The 26,791-nt window shown below is 40.5% G+C and overlaps 1 protein-coding gene across 1 annotated transcript; it reads left to right on the top strand.

Moving 5' to 3' along the window:
• Nucleotides 1-12,271: 12,271 nt before the first annotated feature.
• Nucleotides 12,272-22,844, top strand: LOC133711250 (GDSL esterase/lipase At4g16230). Its single transcript, XM_062137402.1, is given in 7 exon segments — nt 12,272-12,282; nt 12,460-12,655; nt 18,879-18,932; nt 18,971-19,102; nt 19,105-19,169; nt 21,924-21,931; nt 22,612-22,844. Coding segments are annotated over 7 exon segments (699 nt in total).
• The last annotated feature ends 3,947 nt before the right edge of the window (nt 22,845-26,791 follow it).

Below are 26,791 nucleotides of genomic sequence, written 5' to 3'. Positions count from 1 at the left end.
GCCTTGTGAAGGTCCGCCAGTGCCAGCTCGTACATGGTGGTGAGATCCTGGCCCGGTGCGCGGTAGCTACTTGGATTCGCCTCACCGCCGGGGTTGTTGGCTGGGGTAGTGAATAGTGCGCGGTTAACGCTTATCGCTGGGTCGGGGGGTTGAGGAATGGCAGATTGGTCTGCCCGCTCTTCAGCGTTTCCCCCGCTACCGTTAGTCATGGTGATTGTGGTGGGATGACCTTTTGTTCAAGGGTTCCCACAAATGGCGCCAATGTTAATGCTCAAAGTCCGGCGGTAGCCGAACCTTCATTTAACGCGGGTCCGGTGGGCGGACGGCTACTCTGTAGACTAGGTGATCTTCGCTAGCTGTCAAATGAAAGACAGGGCGTCAGAGGGAGACCACGTTGGGCAGTCTTCACTTCTCCGATGCCTAAGTCAGTCCAAACATATAGACAGCATAACAATAAATGAGTAATAAATGCGTCATTAATGAGGAGAGAGGAGAGAACCTTTTATATGTGAGGAAGAGGTTGATCTTCTCTTTGTTTTCGATGTGGGGCTGATGTGCTTCAGTCCCCAGCTATGGGAGCTACTGATGCTATCTTGGCACGGCGCGTCGGCGGTGATCTGGGGGTGATCCGAGGCTCAGGCTGTTGCCCGCCTGGCTGTGTATCTGCATGTTATTCCTTTGGCGGGAATTAGTATCTCTGGCGGTACAATGAGCGTAGCCCATTATAGCTAATTATGCTTGTAAATGTACATGTATGTACAGTTTTGCTCCGCGCAGGGAAATTTGAGGAGAGGGACTCTCCAGAATATGAGATCCCGCGCTAGGAGCTCCTCGTGTTCTTCAGCCTATCCAAAACCTAGGATGATCCATCTAGGCTTTCATAAACCAAAGACACGAGGTTGCCTGAGATTAGGCCATAAGGCCTACCCAGGCTTTGAGATTAAGCCATAAAGCCCAAGGTGTAGAAGCTAAGGGTGAGATCATAAGGAGAAGATTTCAGATATAAAAGGAAAAGAAGCAAGATTTGCAGAATTATTTATGGGAAAGGCATGTTTGCGTATATTTCACTTCTCCAAAGTGCAAGTATTTATAGGGCCAACCTCAGTGGCTTTGATCGTTCGATGGGCAGTTGAAACAATTTCAACGCCATCAATGGGAACAGTAATAGAATTGATTGCTAGATCTCGGAAAGGAGGAAAGATTGAAGACGCGTGGGAAGCGGAGCAGTCTTCGAGAGGATAACTGCTCCATTTTGAGGGCCTATTACTAGAGGCCTAAAGTCCTCGGCCTGCATGAGTCAAGCAGAGGAAATATTCATCCAGACGGAAGCTAGCATCAGCAGCGGCTCGAGCGGCTTGTTGAGCCGCCAGGCGAGCTTGGGCCAAGTCTTGAGACAACACCTCGAACGCGGCTAGGGGTTGCTCCAGTTGGGCTTCCTCATGAGCAAGCCTGGCCGTTACAGTAGTTAATTGGGCCTGAATATCTTGCATCTGGGACCTGAGATGATTCCTCGTAAGAGTCAGATCCCTGATGAGGGTCCCCCAGTCGCCTAAGAAATTGTGCGTATTGTCCGTTTGTTTAGTAAGGGTCTGGTAGTGCATCTCGGTCTGCCTGGCTTGCGTGGTCGCGACCGCCCTCTCATTGAGCCCTCGCGGGAAACCCTCCAGCAGCTGGTCAACCTCTTGAAATTGGTCTTCAGTGATAGCCCCTTCGCGGAGAAGTACCCTCAGATACTCCAAAACTTTCTCGGGCGCCCCAGGAATCAGTATATCAGGGCCCAGGAGGCGACGAAGGCCTTCTATGGCATCATCTACAACCCCAGGAGGGGTCACTTCGAGCACACGAGCTAGCCGTTCTAAAGTGGACGGAGGCGGTTGCTCAGCGACAGGAAGGGCCTCAAGAGGCTCTGCGACAGGTACTGCCTCTGGCAACGGCTCAAGGTTTTCCCCTACTTCAATGACTTGGGGGGGGGGCAGGCTTTTGGTCAACCACATTGAGAACAGGTTCAGCAGGATCCTCGGCCGCTATCTCTCCAGCTACCGCTTCCTTGTTTGAAATAGCATTTGGATCCTAGAAAGAGACATTTGTCAGAATAATTAAGCCAGGGGTTAATAATAAAACATTTTGTTAAGAGAGGTACCTCTGCACCAAGTGGCTCGCAGAGAATTTCCATTGGTACTGATTCTTGAGCAACCTCGCCAGAGGCTTGAACTGAATCAGGTGCTACTTGTTCCAGAAGGAGGGTTGCGATTGGTTGATCGCGGGAGGTATCAGGGAGCGATGTACTTTCTTCAACCTCAGGCGAGCTGTCGTCTATGACCTGTACCGGGACCATAACCAACTGCATGTTGTTTGTAGCATCAATGGGAGAGAGAGGATTGTTAGAACCATTTGGCTCTTGAGCTTGCGACCCAGATGCACCTTCGCCAGCAGCGGAGGATCCTTCCCCAACTTGCCTTGATGACCTACGACGAACCTGCAGGAGGAGCGTTATAGAGTCATACATAACGAAACGAAATGACAATGCTCATTTTAGGTGAGTATTACCAGTCGATTAGCAACTGGTTCGTCTTCTGCCCATGGATCAGTCCGGAAGTCAGCGCGACTGCGTTTGCGGGCTAGAGCAGCAGCAATCTGTCAAGATGAAAGAAGAATCAAATTAGGCCTTGAAAAAGCTGTTGAATTTTGAGTTTCTTAGAAGAGAATCCTTACAGTTTGTGGGTCATCATCATCAGAGGTTGTCAATATTGCTTTCTGTTTAGCGGCCTGACCAGTGGCCGGAGAAGCACCCACTGCGCGATTGCCTAAAGGCGGTACACGTCCCTGCTAAATTAAACTAGAAGTTAGGGGAAAAGAAGTGAAGATGAAGGTGATTGAGAAAACGGAGAACATGCTAAGGCAATTACCTCTGGAGGGGGCTCACGAATCACAATCCCAGCCTGAACCGAGCGCGGGGCTCGCGCGGGTCGCAGAGCCGGTTCGGGTAGCGGAGATCTTGCCCCATCTTCAGGAAAGCCAGCAAGCAGCTCAGTATCAGTGTCATAAGGATATTTCAACTCTTCGAAAATGGTCGCGAAGAGTTCATCATCCCTTTGCCTCCAGCAGTTAACAGAGACTTCTTTCCACCAGTGATCATAATCTTCAGTGGTCCCTGATGTGCTCATATTATCTTATATTTCTATGCCTCTTAATCTTGGTTTTTATGCTTAGTCCTCATTATTTCGATTCATTTACATGTTTTAGTGTTTTTGTAGGTTTGTTCCATAGAAAGAAGAAAAGAAGCCAAAATGAGCTAAGTAGGATTGAAATGCAATGTGCAATCTGAGACTGGGAATCTGTCTGTGCAGAACATCCAACTTCGCCGAATTACTGGGAGTTACTCAGATCGAATCAGACAATGAGCCTTATATGAATGGAAAGCTACAGATGTCTACTTTCTGTAGAATTTTACGGATCTAGTTTTCGATACTTCTGGAGAAAGTTATGATTATTTTAGTGAAGATAGGTCGGACAGGAAATCTGCTCGGGAATTTACAACCATTCGTGGAGAACTCAAGTTCCGTGGCACAAGAGCATCAATCCTAATGTTTCAAGGAAGTTAATTCAGATAAGGATTCAATGAGGAACTTATTCCTACTTTTACAAGAGATATTTCAAGCTTTTCCCATTCCAAATGAAGAAAGGAATCTAAATCCAAGTTTTACAAGGAAACATGAAGCCAAAGATGAGCAGAAATCTTCCCTATATAAGGGAGCACGAATTTACATGAGAGGGGAGTCTCGGGAGCACAATGTAGACGCCTAAGGAGCAGAGACGACTCATCCATCTTTCCCATCTTTTCCCTTCCATTCTTTTTATGTTTTTTTCTATGTTTTCTTTAGTTATCTTTTGTTAAACCTTTTTCTAGGGTTAAGATGATGCTCTATCATGATTGTTTATGTACTTTGATGATTTATTGATGGATTTATAGTTTCTTTATGATGAATTCTTAGTCACTATTTGAATTGATGCTTTATGTTTAAGTTCTTTGATTGATCACCTTAGGGCTTTGCATCTAGTAATTAGAAGATGAATTTGAGGCGTACCTGCAATATAATTCAAATTAGCTTATTGTGATTAAGAGTTGTGAATTACATTATTGTCGTACCTGAAGTAATGGCTTGCATGATTCTCTTGTTTTCTAGAACGTAATGAGTCCTAAGTGTTAAATTTATGCCGTACCTGGATAAACTGCATGTTAGGATATACGACCTCTGCCGTACCTGGAGAGAATCATACACTCAAGGAAAACTATGGTCTAAGTGCCGTACCTGGACTTAGATACGGGAATTGTCATCAAAAGAAATAAAAGAATCTGTTAATTACATTGAAACATAAATAGGATTGTTAGTGGTTGATTCCGAAACCCTAGGTTTTATCATTATTTGTTTCTTTCTTTAATTTTTACATTATTTGTTTAGTCGAAAACCTTAAAACCATATCTTCTTTAGTTTGATTGTTTATGTGATTTTGTGTTTGGATTAATTGAGTTAGGATTTAAATTGATTATCAATCCTCAGTTGGAACGACCTCGTACTTGCACACTATACTAACGACGATTCGTGCGCTTGCGAGTTTTAATTAAAATTTCACAACAAGTTTTTGGTCCCAACCACGGGGGCGATGTCATTAGCCTAGTCAGGGAGATCAACTAGTACAAGCATGCTTTGTACTGGCGGAGGCCCAGTCAAGGGGCCAATTCTGTGCCAAGAGGTATTGTAATTCCAGGCATCGTAGAGGGGAAATGGCACCAATTGGATAAGACCAAACTGACGAGCAAAATGGTTGGGAGCGTAAAGCTCATAACTAAGTTCATCAGCAGCAAGCCTAATGTCTGAACAAGAGATCGCACGGCGAAAGGCCAAGCGCGCGTGGTCACTATAATTAGGAACCCCAGGAAGGAACCCATTTTCAAGAGGAGCAGGGAATCTCCTATTAAGTACTAAGTCGCAGTAGGGCATTTTGTGCAGGAGGTACAAATATGAGAAACACTCAGAATAGGGTGGGGATATGTACCTCGCCTCGCGACAAAGCCATTGAGCAAGAAGTGCGTCAGCCGGTGGTAGCAGTGGAATGTCGTCGCGGCGGAAGAATGGAAAGTAAGTTTGAATCCAGAAATCAAGGATCCAAAAGGGCCCAGAAATGCTAGTCTCGAAAGGATGCATGGTGGCCTGGTATAGAGTACGGTAGAGGGCACCCAACACTGGTTGTCCTAACCCCACGCGGCGGCCGTTGTAGAGGGCTGTGGCCAGGAAAGTCCAAGGACTAGTGGGCTTATTGGCGGAGATACAGAAGATGAACTTGCAGAGCCAATACTCCAGAAAAGCAATGCCACCAGTCGCATTGCGCTCTTTGCGATAATAGGCCAACCACCGCGGATAGGAGCTGCTATGAGCGCTGCGACCAGTTTGGGCCATAGTTGATAAGAAGGTATCAGAGTCAAATTGGCCATGCAGGTAGGGCTCACCATCGATGGGCAATCCAGTAATGGTGAGGATATCCAACAATGTTATACTCATTTGGCCAAATCGAAAGTCAAAGGTATTGGTGGCGGTATTCCAAAAGCAAAGGAAGGCAGTGAGTGGTGAGCGATTACCACCGCGAGGAAGGCGAAAGCATAAATCAATAGTATGAGTAATACCTGCTGTGGTCCAGCGAGCCAAATCTCATGCTCTCACTTCGCGATATCAGGAAACCTCATCTGCCCTAATTTTGGATGGCCAATGCCCTATTTTTGCTCAATGTTTTTGCGGACCCCAACTACTGAAATCTCCAGGGGTCCTTCGGAGGACCTGAATGGGTCGACGAATAGGCAGGCTATAGAGGACGATAGCGTCGGCTGGGATGGAATCTCGCGGTGTCGGACCCAGTCCTGCGTGACGGTTTGGAAGCCTGCAAAGCAGAGGTCTCTGGACGGAAGTATGGATATGACAGCGGGCACCAATGTTGGTTCCCCAAGTGTGACCGATTTTCTCAGTAAGCTCTTCTTCCTGATCGATGATCACCTTCTTTGGGGGAGCCATTTATGGGTTTCTGTAAAGTGGGTATGGAGCGAGAGGTTTTCTGGGTTTAGGAGACTGGAAGGGTTTCTGATGTGACAGGTCTGAAGTGGCTACAACATTTAAATAAAAGATTTTGTGAGGGAAACGATGCGACGAAAAGACGTTTTGCCAAGCGAATAGACGCAACCTTCATTAATGACATCGTTTCGATCACCAGACATGTCATTTAGTCCCCTTCAATCAGTTCCATTCTGGCGGGCCTGATTTCGGGGCCTGGGGTGCAATGTTTGAGCCCAAAAGTAATTTTGGCAAGATCCATTAGTGGATTTAGCTTAGCAGGCCGATACCTGCTGCCCAAAAATAAGTCTACTTGGGATTGGGTTACAGCTTCACCCATTACGAAGTCCATAAGGAAAACGAGCCCTTATTGGAGTCAGGTAGCGGAGATTGAATAGGAAACTTCGATCAATAATCATTCTATGCCAATGAGCAGTCGAAACCCTAGGTATAAATACCAGGTTTCAAGGAATCGCACAGATTATCAAGCCTCTCCGGAGCAAACCTTCAACCTCGTTGAAACCTGGCGATCGTACTTTCAGTCCTAGTCTCCCCAGGAGCCGACTGTTAGCGCTACTGCCACCGATACTACCAGCGAAGCAAGGGTAACGCCCTAGCAACCCAGCGAAGCTAAAGTCACGCTTTAGCAAACCCTGTGCTTTCTCCAAACTTCCCAGTGATTTCTCTGCTTAGTCTACAATACTAAGTATCGATTCGGTGTCGCGAAGAGATCACAACCAAAGCCCTTATCCGTAAGGCAAGAAGTCCTTTCTCGGAAGGCATAGAAAAGAACCTTGTGACGAGGTTGGTGCTCTCCTCGTCCACATCGTTTGAAGAAGAAGTCAGGTCAAGGGACTCCCCCGACGACTGCACCCCACGGTGCTGGTACGCCCGCGCAATCACAGCAGCAAAAGAGACAGTTTGCAAGCCAACTAGTTTTGGAGCCAAACAGTCAGGAGGGCCAGAAATTAAGGTTCCTCTGGGAAGGAGAGACTCCATTGTTGCTCCAAGCTCTAAGCTTGCAGATTCTTTGCTTTCTGCAGCGAATATTGGTGTTGATGGAACGCTTCATGTCTTCGCAAAATTTGGGATGACAATCGAAGAATCTGTAGCCATTTTGGGTACTACAGGAAATTGAATGCGCAAACTTTGACATTGTTACTATGTATTCCCATTGTGCTAAATATCTAACAAGAGAGCGTTACCCCTAGTGGGCATTTCACCAATGGGGCCGTATTACCAATTTTTTTTTCGGATGCGTACACGCTAGGAGTAACACACTATTCGAATGTCCTGAACCGCCTAAACGAAGCAGAAGACGGGCATATAAAAGGCACGATCACACCTGGGTTTGAAGCATTTTTAAGGCTAAACTGTCCTTAGCATCAAACTTAACCTTTGTTCTAAATGATCCCACTACAGCTACATTCGACAACCACTACTACAGTAATGCAATCGGAGGCCACGGGGTGCTTCGAGTTGATGCTGAAATGGTGATGGACCCCCGCACAGCTCCGGCGGTCCAACAATTTGCTGAAAATGAGGATTATTTCTTTGAAGCATTTTCTTCTGCCTTCGTCAAGCTCTCTAGCTCCAGCGTTCTGATTGGGGATCAAGGCGTTGTTAGAGAGAGTTGCAATGCAATATAGTGAGAGGTAGTTAGATGGTGCTTGTAGAGTGAGAGATCCTAAATAACAGTTACTGTTGGCTTATTTTCACTGAAGCTTATAGTTAACATTTACTGAATGTCTCTGGCTAGCTTCGTACTTGAGCTGAAATGATAACAGATCGATGCACTTAAAAATGAGATCGAGCGCAATTCATTGAGCCTACTGACAAAGATAGGGACATGGCTTTGAAGTACAGCACAACCCCGGCCCAACCAATATCACGCACACTAGTTCTAAAGAAAGTTCTACCATACCTACATGTATATCATACACATTTACATATATGATGACAAATTTGTTGTTAGGTAATATAACTGATTTTTGTGTATTAGTAGTTTTGTTTGAAGTAATTGTCTTGACCATTGTTACAAGTTTGTGAACAATTTATTGTTAATGTTGTAATTTTGGTTCAAATATATGTAAATAGTGTAAAACAAATATGATAATTTTGTTGTCAATGTAGTAATTTTGGTTCAATTAGATTATAATTTTAGTTTAATAAGATGTAAGACGAATGTATGGTAAACATCACAATACTATAGACTAATAAAAAAATCGACATACTTTATATATATATATATATATATATATATATATATTTTTTTTTTTTTTTGTTTCCCTCTCATTCTTCTACTATATATATCAGGCAGTGGGACTGCATTGAAATTTTGAATCTAGTAGGGTTTCATGAGTGCAAATCCATGTTAGTTAATTAGTGGCTTGAAAAAAAAAATTTGAAAGATTATTGTGGAAATTTATCCCGGCCCCTATCAAAATTTTTTTGTAAAACCTCACCACTTTATATCGCATTCCTTTCGGTAGTATGGACAATAGCTTTTCCAAACCAACAAATAAAAAATTAAAATTTTTTTGTCATGTGCAAATTACCCTTAATAGTTACGCGTGGTCCAAATTGGAAAATAGATCTTGTAAGTGGCCTATACATCATACCAAAAACATATTTAATAAGTTATTTCTATCCACCTATCAAATGCACAAAAATTAATGCCTATAACTTAACCCTACAAGAATGTTGAAAGTAGTATGGGCAAGTAGGGATTGTGATTTGATCACTAAGCTAAACTCAAAATAAGATAAAATCTATACTGACTAGAAGACGACTCTAAACTATTTTAAATGTCACGAAAATTTATAGACAGACTCTAGACACAACAAACTAACTATTGACAAAGTTTAACAATTTTTTAAGATGTTTTGGTTGGTGAGATAATTTAATAAAGACGAAAAGTTAAATGAATCCGAAAATAATAAAAAGAGTTTGGTTTAGGCTTTTGAAAATCAAGGAGAAAACAAGTTAAGGGACACCACCAATCAATAATACAAACTAGTCATGTTCAGCCTAATTACATTTATCTATGGATGAAGATGCACAAGTTGACCCAACGCTTGAATTAATCTATTGTTTTTCCTTACTTAATTGTATGCTAGGTGAGAGACGCTCTACACCTAGCCTATTTTCTAAAATACAACCTCGGTTGACGCAACACTAGATTTAACATAAAGAAATCATTATGCAATAGAATATAGAAAACCGAGACATCACAATACATCATTAGTACACGACACGTCTCAATTAATCTAGGAACATAATCACTTGCCTTATAGACAATTTACTACTCTAGAACTTTCAACGGAACTCTCGTAACAAGGAAAATGCAATGATTATTCATAGCAGTAGAACCCTAAATATGCATACGTACTAAGCGTGCACTAAAAGTAAACATATAAAGAATTCATCAATGTAAAACTAGAAATTAGGTTCTCATCCAATAGATAAACAAAACTAATTGAAAGTCATAATAAGTTTAAAATCATGATTTGGGGCTTCAACAACCCATAACTACTAAAGAGTTAGCTACTCATAGAAAGAAAAGAAAAATAAAAAAAAGAAGATGAAGAGGTAGAGGTCGCAGCAATGACTACGGGGGGGGGGGGGGGGGGGGAAGGGAGAGAGAGAGAGAGAGAGATTTTTTAGATTTTGCACAGCCCTTTTATATTACGTACTACTAAAAACAATTGCTTTTGCGACGGAAAAATGAGTCTTTTGCGACGGAAAAATGAGTATTTTGCGACGGAAATGTTGGTGTTGTAATAGGTGGCATCACAAGATCCATTTGCAACAGTAAAATACCGTCGCAAAAGATAATTGTGACGGTATTCTCTTGCCGTCGCATTAGTTATTGTTTTGTGACGGCAATTTGCTACGCAGACTTCCGTCGCAAGTTTTCATTAGGGTAGCCCATGTAGAGGTATTTTGCTACGGCTATGATGCCGTCGCAATGTGTATATTTTTAAAATAACTGCCAAATCTTGCCGCCAATTGTTGCTACGGTTAGTTTGCCGTCGCAAATATATTTATCAATTTTTATTAAAATATTTTGATAAATAGATAAAACTATATAATTTTATACCAACTGTGATACTGAAATGGCCGTCGCAAACACTAATTTTGTTTTATTATTATCATGATTTGGGGCTTCAACAACCCATAACTACTAAAGAGTTAGCTACTCATAGAAAGAAAAGAAAAATAAAAAAAAGAAGATGAAGAGGTAGAGGTCGCAGCAACGACTACGGGGGGGGGGGGGGGAAGGGAGAGAGAGAGAGATTTTTTAGATTTTGCACAGCCCTTTTATATTACGTACTACTAAAAACAATTGCTTTTGCGACGGAAAAATGAGTATTTTGCGACGGAAATGTTGGTGTTGTAATAGGTGGCATCACAAGATCCATTTGCAACAGTAAAATACCGTCGCAAAAGATAATTGCGACGGTATTCTCTTGCCGTCGCATTAGTTATTGTTTTGTGACGGCAATTTGCTACGCAGACTTCCGTCGCAAGTTTTCATTAGGGTAGCCCATGTAGAGGTATTTTGCTACGGCTATGATGCCGTCGCAATGTGTATATTTTTAAAATAACTGCCAAATCTTGCCGCCAATTGTTGCTACGGTTAGTTTGCCGTCGCAAATATATTTATCAATTTTTATTAAAATATTTTGATAAATAGATAAAACTATATAATTTTATACCAACTGTGATACTGAAATGGCCGTCGCAAACACTAATTTTGTTTTATTATTATTATTATTATTATTATTATTATTTGCTCATTTCCACAAAATTAAACAAATAATTAATAATAATAGGAAATTAACATTAATTCATAAAAAATATAGTTAAACTTATCCATTGAGTCATCGTACCATATTCAAATACAAACACTAAAATGAAAATAAATGTGTTTGTCATTTCCAAGTATTGAAAATTATAACCACACTTGAAATAAAACAACAATCACAAGTGCACCATTTTACTCTCATTTTGTTAGCTTTGCACTTGCTTTCATTTGCTTTGCTCTTTTTGCCATGAGAACCTGTAATATAAACATAGAAAAACCAATGTTAGCTTAATGTCCAGTAAGCAAGATAGACAACAGAATGCACATATTCATTCATGATGGTGTCTATGCAAACAAAACAAAAAACATTAAGGCATTGATGGACCTCAATCAATAGTAACAGTTATTGTAATGCACATGGGTGTGGTTGTGTGTGCTGCAACCACTCCCCAATATATACCTGAATAACAGAAAGATGGGAAAAGCTGACAAACAGCATGACCAAAAACATAGCAGATTCCTCATAGAAGCAACTAATGATTAAGACATATAAGTTCATTCACAAGAAGCTGAGGAAAACAAAAAAAACAATGTTCAAGATGCCTGAACACAGAATTGAAACAGCATGGCCAGAAGCATAGCAGATTACTCATAGAAGCAACTAATGATTAGGTTCAAGTTAGACAAATTGCATCTCAAGTAAGCAATTAACTTACCATGTTGAGCTTTGGCATTGTCCACGTAAGCTATGCTGCGAACCCAAAATCACCTACGTAGAAGCAACTCACTTGAGAGTAGAGACAATGTTCTAACTTCTAACCATCATTCTCAACCATTATTTTCCATTGTCTTCCAGTATGTCTTGTGACATTCTCCAAAGATGGGAACTACATAAGAAATATAAACAGATCAGGTTATCTTCCTACCACTCAAATATATACAACCAACCTTATAGGAAATGAAAGGAATTATCAGCAGTAAGTACCGGGAATAGAAGCAGGACAAGACACTTTGAAATACACTAAATCTCCTGTGAATAAGGATCAGAAGTTAACAGAAGCTCAATATACTACATGACCCTGAACTACTGAGCACAAAAGAGAATGTAGTTTAACAGAAGCCAGAGGCTGCAGGAATATTTAAGTTCCTGTGTTCAAATTTTGTTCTGTTTCAGAAAGACCTTGATCAGATCTATGAACTCTAGGAAAATAGGATCAGCCCTGCTCCATCCCGTGGAAGTAAACATCTTATACCTAAAGAAAGTGAAGTATTTTCATTGAATGTTAAAAGTTAAAACATATGGACACGTTATTATTCCTGCATAGCTGCTACTGAAAACAGTAATGCTTCACATTCATCATTAATGAGAGAATTGTATATTCATTATTGAGAATAGGACCCCTATATATAGGGATTACAAAGTACATGTTCTAATGGTACAAGGAAAACTAATCCGAGTAGGACTAAGAATTCTAGAATCTTCTCTCCTATTACAACCATGAAACTATTCATAGTTTGATAAGGCATACTAAGTCGATTTGCCTTCAACAGGCAAGATATTATCTCAAGAATTGGTCTTCATGCAGCTATAAAGCTACTTAGAAGTGCTCTGTTCTCAGTAACAATCGGCTTGAATGATTCCATCAATAACTACTTGGCGCCAGTTATATCTGAGGCTGAGAGGAAGTTGATACCTCCAGAAACCTTTGTTGGCATTTTGATCGCAAGACTCAGACTACAAATTACAGTAAGTTGAAGGAAGTCGACATCATGTGTGCCTCTTCAAACTAGGGTTTAGTCCTAGAGTTGTAATAGGAGAAGGTTCTAGATTTCCTAGTTATGTTCGGATTCTATTACCATTTGTGTACTCTGTAAATCCCTATATATAGGGCTCCTATTATGAATAATACTATTACAATTCTCTCTGCAATTCCAATTTACTTAAACACGTTATCAGCACGAGCACTAGCCCTAAAAACCAAAACCCTAAAACTCTCCTCACCTAAAAAATAAAAACAAATAAAAAATAAAAAGTTGTCGCAAGCCCTAGCAAACCCTAACACCCGAAAGCTTCCCTCACCAAAACTACCGCACACACCTGGCCCTAGCTAGCCACTCCACACGCTGCCCCTGTAGCCCCTGCGCACCCGTGTGCCGCTGCTTCTTATTGCTGCTGCTGTTGCTGTTTTGCTGCTGCCGCTGCTTCTTATTGCTGCTGCTGTTGCTGTTTTGCTGCTGCTCCAAACCGCGCGTGTTCTCAAGCCATGAATCATCAAGTAAGTTTTTGGGATTAAAGTTCATGCTTTCTTGTCTTTTAAATTTCTTTATTTGCTGCAGGATTTGCAATATACGAACATGGGTTCGATTATTTAATAAGCGGAATTGTGGGGATTCACGCTAAACGAACTAAGAGCGTTCGTAATCAATGAACTAAGAGTATTCATAATATTCGAACTAAGAGCGTTCGTAATCAATTAACTAAGAGTGTTCATAATATTCGGACTAAGAGCGTCCACAAGCATCAAATTGTGACCATATTAAACATCATTGTTTGGTCTAATCCAAATATTCTTGGAAATCGATTTCTTCGTAGCATAGCTCAGAAATCTTATTATTATTAGTGTTCGTGGAAGCATTGACTCCGAAACTAATTTGTTCTTGTTTCACCCTTTTTTAGGATGTCAAACTCGAACATACTTGATTTTGTTCCATTGGATTCTGCAGGCAAAGCTCTTGGATCCTAATGTGGGCTCAGGATGTTGAGCTCCACCTTATTGCCCGTGACTTATTGCATACAATCCAAGAGCTTTGTTATAAAGGAATTGCTCCAGACCCTCAAACTGAGATCGACAATTCTAGGGTACTTGCCCTAATGATGCGTCACATGGATAGGGACCTCAGGTTTGAGTTCATGAATGAGGATAGCTCTATAAAGCTATGGTAAGCGCTTCGTGAACATTATGGCAATGTTCGTGACTCCATCCCTCCGAATTTAGAAGCATAATGGAATGATCTTCGCTTCTCTGACTTTGATACAGTCATACAATTTTATTCGGAAGCTCTCCGCATCACAGGAATGATGCGCTTCTGTGGCAAGACGATCACAGAAGAACAATTGATTAAGAAAACCCTCAATACCTTCCCTGTCTATGCTATGAGGTCCTGTGATTTATTTTGGACTCATATAAATGCAAGACGGATCACAAGCTTTCAACAGCTTATTGAAGCTATGGAAATTGCTGAAAGTCAAGGCAACGAGCTTGTGAGAAGAGAAATTGATAGGCTTCGAGATAGCTATCCAGAGCATCGTCCCATGGCTAGAGAAAGTCGCCATTGACGTCATGATCCATACGATCGAAATGCTCATGAAGGGCGACAATCACGCCACTGTAGGAGTCGTGATTTTGAGGGAAGAAGGGTTGGAAACCATGGAGCCAACGTTGGCCATGGTCATCACTATCCAACGCCACCGGTCCTAGGGACCATGCAAATTGCGCCAATGCGCCTCAATCAAGGGAGAATCCTCTTTATGGTGTCTATTTATGATATGGAACGTCTGATCAATGGACCCGAATTTGCAATGTACCTAAGAAGGTAGCCGCATCATGGTGATCAAGACATCGAGTTCAAAAAGACTTTAAATCTGGCGATGAAGACAAAATGCCGCAGATTTTTATTTCGAATAGTCTTTTATTTTTCCAAGAATTATGTAATGGCAACTATGCCTTAATCAATAAATGACAATTTTGTATTAACTCTTTCTCAAGTGGCGCATCCAATGAAGTATGATGTCTAAGAAAGTGATTGAGATTAGTGGTACTTAAGAGAGCCTCGCTCCACCGACATCTCTCTCTACTTCCCTAGTCATATTTGATTGGAGTTACCAAACGGATTGAGTGACTACGATTTGTCTAAGTTTGATTTTTATTTTGGATTAGACTTTGGTTAAGAAACTTTGATGTAATCATTGGCTATTAATAAAGTGTCAATTCTTTTACTTAATGTCTTGGACATACCTTAATTCGAACTTTATTTGAAAGATATAAAAGCCAATGGTTTTCATGTGGAAACAAATTGTGAGAATGGACAAGAGTTCCTTTGCATCACCTCTAATGACTACGGACATAAACGAGTATTAGAGAAACTTATGTGTCGCTCTAGTGGGTTGTATGCAACCACTATTCGAGTCATTGAATCCAACCATGTCATGAGAGATGACTTATGGGATTCTGACACATATAGGCTTTGGCACGACCGTTTGGGACACCCAGGTCATGATGATCCGTGATACTAAAGACTTCACACGGACATATCTTATTCAGAATGAAGAGAAGTGAGAATCAAAAGTCGATTCAAAGAGAGCATTGCACCACCGCCGCGCCTTGGGGCGCCTCCGCCATGTATAGAGACTTGGCTCCTCTCTCTACTTCTCAAAGTAAATTGTGACATTGTGGCTCAACCAAAACCTTTATTGGTTGATTATAAGGCCAATATTTTGTTCTGTAAAGCCTGTTTTTTTTAGGATCAAGACCATCCTATGCAAAGGACACTAAAAAAATAATTCCATTCTTACATAGAATCCAAAGGGATTTTGTGGATCAATTCAACCAACTTGCGGACTGCTTAGATGTTTTATGGTGTTGGTTAATGTGTGGACACGTTAGTCATGTGTCGCGCTATCATCCACTCGTAATGCTGCTTATGATGAACTCCTAGCCCAGAACATATGGCTACGGGCTCACTACCCAGATCATCCCGTTCAGTCAATTTGACTTGATAATGCTAGAGAGTTTACATCAAAAATTTTCGATGACTATTGCATATGATTGGGTATTGATATCAAGTATCATATTCCCATGTACACACCCAATTGGTTTCGCAGAAAAGCCACCATTAAAAGACTACGATGGTAGCCCGGAATTTGGTAATGCGCACCAATATTTCTGCTTGGGTTATGCAATATCGCATGCAGCTATGCTAATTCGTCTACAACTCATAGCAGCCACTCAACTTTTATTTGCGTTACAGCTAGTGACAGGGTTCGAGTCTAATATCTCATACTTATGCATATTTGAGTGTGCGGTTTATGTGCCAATTGCGCTGCCACAACACATCAACATGAGCCATTGCAACGAATGCATATATATATATATTTGTGTTGGACATAAATCTCCAACTATAAGTCCGCTATGTAGAACCCTTGACAAGCGATTTCTTTTTCGCTGGATTTGCGAATTGTCACTTTGATGAGACAGTCTTCCGGTCGTTAGGGGGAGATTAGAACGTCAATGTTCAACAGGAATGACAGGAATTATCGTGGTCTGTCCCTACTATGTCTCATCTTGATCCCCTAAAAGTGACGAGATCACATATACCTGCTGCAAACATGTCTGTAAAGATTGATGTCCCCACAAGAGGACATGGTGCCACCCAGAGGAGATGGGTACGGCACCACTACCATGGATGGTGGTATGGTGACGCCACAACTGTGGCATAATGGCGTCATAGGCCATGGGTTCCGCTAGAGAGCGTAGGAGACCCATAGGTTCGATGGATTCTTGCCCTAGGAAGAGAGCGAGTTTGGCACAACTTGATACATTGATCATTGATACTCAAAATCCGTCTCATGAGAATATTCTGGATTGTGGTTATGTCCAAGAGACATCGTTAAGGGACGCCTCAATGTTAGAACCAATTTATGAGAATATAGAGATCTCTACAAATTACACTAGTGTACATGAAGACGTGGAATTATTGAGACCAATGACATCGAACCTTACTCCGTTGAAGAATGCCAACGTAGAGAAAATTGGCCTAAATGGAAAGATGCGATCCAGGTTGGATTGGATTCACTAACGAAGAGGAAGGATTTCGGGCCTGAGATGCCAACACCTCCTAACATAAAACCTGTTGACATTAATAGGTCTTCGTTAGATAGCGTGATGAGAAAAAGATATGATAATCTCGCCTTATGGCGCAAGGCTTCTCACAAAACGCCCTGGAATCGACTACGAGAAGACATATTCTCTCGTAATGGATGTCATTGCACTCCACTACCTTGTCAGTTTGGTAGTTTCCGAATAACTGAACATGCAGCTTACGAATGTGGTCACTACGTATCTCTATGAGGATCTAGATACGGAATATAATGAAGGGTCTTGTGTACTTCATTTACCCAAATCAAGTGGCTCTTGACCACGGAGCGCGTTTACAATGAGGGTGAAACGCTCACTAAAGTGACTACTTGATTGGAAAGGGATATGATGAACTATGCCCCTGCGTTTTCATGACAAGTTCTGGATTTGCAATTGTCACGGTTTATGTTGATAAACATAATTGGAACCCTTGAGAGTTAAGGGAAACTGCTGAACACATGAAATCCGAGTTTGAGATGAAGGACCTTGGGAGAACATGATTTTGTCTAGATTTAGAACTTGTATACCGTGTCAATAAATGCTTTGCATTTTGATAAAGTCAAAGATGCACTCCCATGGTCGTCCGTAGTCTTGACCCTAAGAGGGATACGTTTTGTCCCAGGGATGATGACGAAGACGTGTTAATTGGCAGAAGTGTCTTACCTAAGTGCAATAGGCGCATTATTGTACTTAACACAATACAAGACCGGACACCTCATTTGTTATGAACTTGTTGGCTAGATGTAGCCCTGCGCCAACATAACGCCATTGGACTGGTATAAAGACAATCTTTCGTTACTTAAAATGTACAATAGATATGGGCTTGTTCTATCCCTGCAGAGAGAAAAGAATGACAGAAGAATGAGAACGGATCTCATTAGCCCAAGTGGCACCGTCTAAGACGCTGTGATCGTCAAAAACCGCCGGACACCCATCCTCCTCCCTTACATCAAAACGATGATGATGTTTTGATGGATTTTGCTGATGTAGGGTATCTCTCTGACCCTCACAAATGTCGTTCCTAGACTGGTTATGTTTTTACCATGTGAAGCACCGCGATATCTTGGAGGTCTACAAAGTAGACCCTTGTTGCTACTTCCTCAAATCATGCAGAGATTATTACTCGATCTACATAAAGCCGTGAGTGAATGCATATGGCTAAGGTCTATAATTAGACACATTCGAGGAGCTTGTGGTTTGAAGTCTACCACAGATGAACCTACATGCATTTATGAATTGAGCAAATGAAATTAGGTTTCATCAAGGGCAACAACACCAAGCATATATCGCCTAAGTTCTTTTATAATTAGCAACAACAAGCACTTCTAAATATTGAAGTGAATCAAATCCGATCTGAGGATAATGTAGCGGAATTATTTACTAAGTCGTTACCTAAATCCACATTCGATAAACATGTGAAGAGCATCAGATTGAGAAAATTATTATCCGAACTCCCATGATTGTAGCAATCAGGGGGAGATATTGACATCAGGGGGAGGTATGATGTCTACATGTTCGATCTCGAAGAGTGAAGGACGTGTTGTGCTCTTTTTGTCCTTCGATCAGGGTTATTTTTGTCCCACAAGGTTTTTGTTACCTGGCAAGGTTTTTAGTGAGGCAACGATCAAAGCGTCATCACCAAGTTTGAGCGGCACAAGGGGGAGTGTTGAAGGAAGTCGACATCATGTGTGCCTCTTCAAACTAGGGTTTAGTCCTAGAGTTGTAATAGGAGAAGGTTCTAGATTTCCTAGTTATGTTCGGATTCTATTACCATTTGTGTACTCTGTAAATCCCTATATATAGGGCTCCTATTATCAATAATACTACTACAATTCTCCCATCAATTCTCTCTGTAATTCCAATTTACTTAAACACAGTAAACATTTTTCATTCATAACTCTAATAATATCACTTCCCCATATGTTGGACTTTGAGTTTGGTCCTGGGATTTTAGGTACATTAAGCTATTAATTGACTGTTATAATGAGAAATACAGTCATTCATATTGTAAAATATGGTTCAGTTTTATTAACATAGATTTGTTATGAAATGTAGAGACTGTACAATATGGGTGCAAGTAAAATAGTTGTGGTAAATGTAGGACCTATTTTGGGAAGTAAATCAAGCTGATCCAGAGAGCTATGCGGAATTGTATACCTTATCAGAGGGAAGTAAATCAAGCTGATCCAGAGAGCTGTGCGGAATTTTCGAATCAACTAGCCCGGTCATTCAATGCCAAGCTAAGGACCCTTGTCACCGAGCTAAACAAGAACCTTCCTGGCATGGGGCCAATTTTGTGTATGCAGATGTTCATAGTATTGTGGAAGACTTTATTGAGAACTACATATGTCACGCCCCTGATTTTTAACACAAATAAAAATCGATATATAACCCCATAATTATACATGCGTGATCGTTCAGTCATCAATACAAAATACATGGAGACATCTTCCCTTTAAACCAAGTACATATTGATGCCCTGAACCCACAATTCCAATATTGACCCGCTCCATAGAGTCATATATTACATAAGCTTACGAATTAAATTGCCAACAACAAGATAAAACGTAAATACTCCTCAGAGCTCACTACAAGCGGAAGTCTTAATAACGGTAAAGTCACAAAATGGCTTCCTACCGTAAAGCTGCAATTGGCGCCACCTCAGCATCAGCCACGATTTTCCTGACCTGCAGGATTAAACCCTACACCGTTTGAATGGTGCATCGGGTTGCCACACAACAAACCCGGTAAGCTTTTGCAAGCCCGTATGAGTAAACTCAAAACCACAAAGCAAAACACATTTCTTAAGTCACCTCAACCTAAACACGATATGCACATAGCTCACACCTACGGCCATCAATTCCATAATCTTCCATATCGTGCCTACATAAGTCAACTGGTGACTACAACCTCATGCTCAGATTCTCAACTAGCGTCCTATTACACAAATTCAATCAAACAAGACTTCCTCAAGCAATGTTTGATGTCATTCTAATGCACTACGGCGAATTCCAAATGACACTCATTCCCTCCCCACTAGAAGCTTTTGTCATCAACATGACATCAAAAGTGAAAATCAATGAATCACCTTCCTATCCTCACCACAGAGTACAATTCGTCACCACTATGGCTCTTAAGATAAATCAAACCATCAATCAATACAATCAAGAAGAAACAAGGCAATCACATTTCAAAACAAGCAAAATAATTCATGGTAACCCCTGCATATAATTTAGTTCAGGAGGTCACACTAAGTCAAGTAATTCAAATCATAGTAATCTTCGTAACCCCACACTCTAAAGTCCGTAGGTAGCCCCGACCATCACAGCAGTCTTCTCAATCATTGTTAACTTAATAACAATTCAGCTCCGCTACCGAGTAGTCATCACACTGATCATCGCACAGATTCCACCGGTCATCACGCAGATAGCCATCATCTCACTGATCATCACACAGATTCCGAGAGTCATCACACAGATAGCAATTGTCCAGCTGATCATCACACAGAATTTACCGGTCATCACGCAGATAGCCATCGTTCTACTGATCATCACATAGATTTTGAGGATCATCACACAGATAGAAATTGTCCAGCTGATCATCACACAGATTTCGCCGGTCATCACGCAGATAGCCATTGTCCAGCGAGTCATCACATAGATAGCAATCATCACAAAGATTTATCACACTAATCTCAAGGATTCATTACACAGATATTCCTACACAAGCTTTACATGGAAATCATCACAAAGATTCATCACACTGATTTCAACGATTCATTACACATATATTCCTACACAAGCTTTACATGGAAATCATCACAAAGATTCATCACACTGATCTCAACGATTCATTACACAGATATTCCTACACAAGCTTTACATGGAAATCATCACAAAGATTCATCACACTGATTTCAACGATTCATTACACATATATTCCTACACAAGCTTTACATGGAAATAATCACAAAGATTCATCACACTGATCTCAACGATTCATTACACATATATTCCTACACAAGCTTTACATGGAAATCATCACAAAGATTCATCACACTGATCTCAACGATTCATTACACAGATATTCCTACACAAGCTTTACATGGAAATCATCACAAAGATTCATCACACAGATTTCAACGATTCATTACACAGATATTCCTACACAAGCTTTACATGGCAATCATCATAAAGATACATATATATATATATATATATATATATATATATATATATATATATATATATATATATATATATATATATATATATATCACGCAAATATATATACATAGTCATTCACTCAGGAATACCACTAATACCAACTATAGTCATAGTTAACCTAATAACTCCAAGACCATAGGGTAATCTTGCTCATAACGAATATCGATCATGCTCATAACAAATATTGTGAGATTTACTCACCTCAAAATCCCGCTGCGTCTTCACACGTTAACCAAAGCAAGCACAATCGCCGCAATCCGTTCAACAAGTCCAACAAGCACCTGAACACATAGGGTCTTGATTCAGTGCACGAATCACAAAGTGATTAAAGTTCGAAACCCTCGTTTTGAACTAAATCCGAGACCTCATCCGAGACCTCCCTAAGTCTCCAGAATACTTCTACGATCGATGTGACAAAACCACAAGTCGATCGGAAGCTCGAATCCTCACGGATTGAATAAATCCACCGGTATGAAACGGTAAAAATCATAACAAATCCATATGAACTCCAAAATTTGCATACTATATATCGAAACGCTCGTATCGACGAGTAGAAGATATATAATACCAGAAACAGTTCCTAATATGGCCGGAACGCCGGCACAGGCGGTGGCGCACCGCCGCCGGCCAAAACTCAATATTTCACAAAACTCCCAACATCAAAGATCATCATATCAACCCCAATTTCAACTTTCATAACTACAACAAAGTCCAAATATAAACCAATCGATCGAATTTTACCTTAGAACAAATCAGCCCGATTGAAACCCTAGAATTTCAAATCCAAAATTCGACCTCCACGAGTTGAATCGATGCAAGCCACCTTGGGAGAAGCATCTACGTCCTCAGGGCTCCAAAAGCCCTCAAGAACCACAAGCTATGGTGGCCGGAATCGCCGACTCCGATTAAGGCGATTTCATCCCCGACGTGGCTTCTTCTCGGCCTTGCAGTGCCACCTACAGCTCGTATTTCACTTCATTTCTTCTACAAACTTGCAAAGGAGGTCGAGACGAGAAAACCCCACTTTGTTTCGTGTCAATCGGTGGCCGGATCAGGAAGAATTTAGCCGGCGAAGTGGCTGGGCTGGGCACGGGCTCGGGAGAGAGACTGAGCTTGGGTTTCCTTTTTGGGAAGTCTGGGCTGTTTTGCAATTTTTCCAAAAATTCGTCCTTTCATACAAAAATGGAAAGTTTTTCCGAAGCCCATAACATCTTCATACGAACTCCGATTCTCGCGTTCCACATATCCACGAACTCGTATCCACGCGCTCTACGACTTTCATGAAGGAAGTTTTCGGAGAATCCCAACAAATAAAAAGTCAACCTTTGCAACCCCCCTAAAACCATATTCTTCGAATAATGATTCGCCCGAAACACTTCCGCTCCATCCACGAGCCACGAAATCGTCCAATAATCACAATTTAGATTCAGGAAAATCCTCGGAAAATAAATACGAATTTCCGGGGTATCACAACATATCATATGGGGAGACTTAGTGCGGTGAATTTCCACCGTTAATTTGCTTGAAGATAACGAGACCGACTAGTTTTGTTCCATTAACAGGTTTCGAGAATACAAACCCTGCATGCTGCAGAGTAGCAGGGCGCTACGGAGGTCTAATTCCATGCGGTCCTCAGCCATCAAAATTTTGCGTGGATTGGTCGAAGTATATGTTTTGGGATCCTTACCATCCTTCTGATGCTTCTAATTATACAATCATAGCAAGGCGTCTCTTGTATGGGAACTCCAGTGATATTTCACCCATGAATGTAGTGCAACTCCTCCAAGCTTCTTGATCTGCACTCAAATGGTGGTTATTGGTTCATAAAACATACAGCGTTGGTTATAGAGTAGTAGCACGTTGCAGCTGGAGAGAATGGAAAGTTGCAAGTGTAAGAAATGCCTAAAACGGTCTAATTATGGTTTGACTATTTGTTGTAAAAGCTTCATTATCTCCCGGCCCTGTTCGAAATTTTTTCTTATTAACAAGTCTGGTTCAACCTTACATGTTTAACCCAAAATAAATGTACCCAACAGGCCGGGAGCCCGGGATTAAATGTTGTATTAGAGCTTCGATTCATTTCATCACTTGATTGTATATGAAGGAATCAAAAACAAGGCCAGTTTTGATTTTAACCCTACTTTTACACTCTTAAAGACCAAGTAAGACGTTCATGTTCAATCAACTTTGTACGATAAGAGACCTGTTCAAACTAATAGAAAGCTATGAGGACTTTTATTCCGATTAGAGATCACGGCTAATCAACATTTTTTGAAGATAACCTAGACGCAACCGGCCACGACAACATAGTTCTTCAGGTATTTACTTATTTAACAAAAAAAAAATTCAACTCAATTTGCTAAATAACTTTAGTCTTCACTACTATTATTTAAAAACACACATCTTTTTCCTTCTTTTCCCTTTGGTTTTGTAATTGGTTGGGGGCCATGTCAGTGTCTACTTGGTTGGGCGAGGCTGGAGCTGAGGTGAGACAAAAGAGGCGGCTGCCTCAAGCCTCCGACAGCTTTGCGTTGGAAAATAGGTTCAATTTATTGTTGACTCCTATACAAATATTATCTAGTGTAAATATGCATCATGTAATGTTCTATGTTCCAACGGTAAAACATGTAATTTTTACATTTGTGATTGAATGTTTGAATCTCATGTAGCACCGTTTGTGTGGTATGTATTTTTTTTTGTCCTTATATGTATGTAAAAATATGGGACCATTTTATAGTTTTTGCCTTGGACCTTAAAATCTCATGTTCGGGCCTAGTTTGGTGAAGAGCTTTCCCTAGCTAGCACATGATGGTGGTGGTGGACGGGCTTTCTCGTTTCAATGTGTGTGTTCTTTTTAGACCTTTATAATGTGTCGTATGCTTTGTATAAATCGATCATATAAGTTCATCAATTGTTCAAATTGTAACATTAACCTTGAAAATGTATATGTGTAGTCTTCCATGAGAGTAGTAAGGGTTTTCTAGTTGGGCTTAATAACTTGAAAATATGGGTTTACTTAGATAATGACTCTTTCTGACAACTCACTAAAGTGGGTCGTTATGTGGCACTATCAATGAACTGACAATTGTCTTTCCAAAAAAAAAAAAAAAAAACTAAATAAATTAAATACATACACCTAAACTATTAGGTGAAGAATAATTAAATGCGAGCATAGCGTGTTAACACGGATAACCAGCACAATAACCTATCTTTCCCATAAGATTAACGTAATTAGATGGTAATAATTGACTCCACACTCTATTTGTTTATTTATGTGTTACCTTCTATTCAAAAGGTAAAATATACGTTCTAGTAAAATAAAAGGTGATCATAACATTGTTCGAAAGAATTGCCAAAATGTCATGCAGAAGCTGTTAACCTGAACAAGATCAACGAGATGCCAGCATGGAAGGGTCAAGCTGGCCAATGACATGTCGTCCAGCTGTCGCGCATGTACTAGTCACCCTATGATGTGGAAAGTTCTAGATATTTTGCATATTTTCAGTTGTAATAATTGTTAGGGATTGTCCTAACTATAAATAGCTATGTCTGTAATAACTTGCGGATGAGATTCAATTCGTAAAACCTAGAGTGAATTATGTTTCAGGTTTTCTCTCATTTCTCTTACTCTCTTAAAATCTTGACTTTGCTCTCAAGGTGTTGACCATGGCTGATATGCTATCATGGTATCAGAGCTTCGACTCTTGATCCTGAGCCTAATCTCACTGTGGATGCTCGTTTTGCAGCTCTCGCTTCCGCATCTTCAAGCTTACTGCATCTTCAAACCCTAGGTCTGCTATTTCAACCATTTCTTCAGCTCTCGAGCTCTCAAGGTTCTGTTCTCTGCTTTAGACTGCTAAACCTGAGCTAGTAAACTTTTATTTTGTTCAGATCTAGCAATTTATAGCCTTCTACTTAGTTCAAAGATTTTCGATCCAGATCTGCGGTTGATATTTTGAGATGTGCTGTGTGTTGAGCTTGAATTCTCTCCTATACATAGATCATGTTTATTTGATACTTGTCTTAGCTCATATGACTTGAAATTGAGATGATTGAAGAATGATGATAAGTGATAACAAGGAATTTGATTCATAATTTGTTGAGAGATTTGTGATAACATAATTGTGCATAACATAAGCAGCTGTGTTCCTACTCTGTTGATGAAAAGAGATTGATATCCTGTAGTTGATAAATTTGATAAACTGTAGAGTTTTCTCAAGCTTGCAACAATGGCAACCACACAATCTGATGTCAATTCTCTCTTGAGCATGATTACTGTGCGTTTGAGCGAGAATAACTTTGTCAAATGGAGCTTTCAGTTTCAGTCTGTATTAGGGCTAGTTTGGGATTGCTGTGACTTTTAAAAAAAAACTGCTGCTGCTGCTGTGTTGTGAGAATAATTAGCTGTGAATTAAAACAGTTTCGTGTTTGGTAAATAATATTTTTAAAAGTGTTGTCAGTACATAAAATAACTGCAGAGTGTGTTTTGATCAACAACAGCTTCTAAAAGCAACCTCTAGGCTGCTTCTAAAATCTACTGCCAGTGACCTATAACTTTCAATTAAAGCTGCTTTTTATTTATTTACCAAACACAATAAAATCTAAAATTTTGAACAAAAGCTGATTTTTTTAAAAGCGAAGCAATCCCAAACGGGGCCTTAGAGGGAAATGATTTGTTTGGATACTTTTATGGAACCCACTACTACACAAAAGCCTTCACACGACGGTTTAAAACTGTCGTCTCACGTTTTACATTTCCGTGGTCTATCGAGGCGTCGTCTGATGAAACGCTGTCAGACGACGGTTTTTAACCGTGGTATACCGATCATTGGGTCGACGGTTTGCAGCTAAATTCGTCGTCTGATAGACCGGCAGATCTGCCGACATGCTGTCGACAAGTTGTCGACAGAAATATGTCGTGGTGTGACTTCTACTCATACCACAATTTTTAGGATTCCAGCGTGGTGTGACTTCTACTCATACCACGGTTTGTAGGATTCTAGCGTTGTGTGACTTCTACTCATACCATGGTTTTTATTTTTAAGACGTTGTGTAAATTGTATACACACGACAGTTCTTCCAGCATAAAATGTGGTGTGATGACTTAAAAATTCAGTGCGTGCGCTTTCACACGACAAATATAACTCTAACCGTTGTCTTGTGACATTTGAGACGATGGTTTTTGCTTACTTGTTGTCTGTGTGTGTATCCAACAATGATATCAGTAAGAACCGTCGTGTGAATTATAGAAATTTTGTTTGATTCCACCCTATAATCCTCATCATACGACATATTTTTCTATATATTGTTGTTGTAATGGCAAGATTTAGATTCTGGAATGAAAATGACCAAAAGAACATAAAATTAATCATAATAGATAGTTGTTATAATCCCATAACAATCTAAATGGGTCTGATAATGCAATTGTATCTACAAAATAAGAGAACAGAAAAAAATCCAAGTCAAGTTCTATTCACTGATCTCCTGCTCTTCGTAGCTTTTGTCTTCAAAAGTAGGCTTCACTTCATAACATTGGCACTCTCCATGGCCTAAAGAACAGTAATGGGGCTTCCTCATTGAAAGAGTTCTAGGATGTTGCAGTGCCCCAAATACAGGAAGTTGTTGTGCTAATTATACAGCAGCCAAATACTCTCATTTGGTGCTCCAAGTACTTACTTTTACGGCAGCTACAACATTCTCAGAATCCACCGCTGCCTCACTTCTGCTAACCAGACAAGAAAA

Source organism: Rosa rugosa, chromosome 5 (assembly GCF_958449725.1).
Source record: "Rosa rugosa chromosome 5, drRosRugo1.1, whole genome shotgun sequence".
Classification (NCBI taxonomy): domain Eukaryota; kingdom Viridiplantae; phylum Streptophyta; class Magnoliopsida; order Rosales; family Rosaceae; genus Rosa; species Rosa rugosa.
The sequence above is the reverse complement of the archived record's forward strand: the minus strand, read 5'-3'. Positions and strand labels throughout refer to the sequence as shown.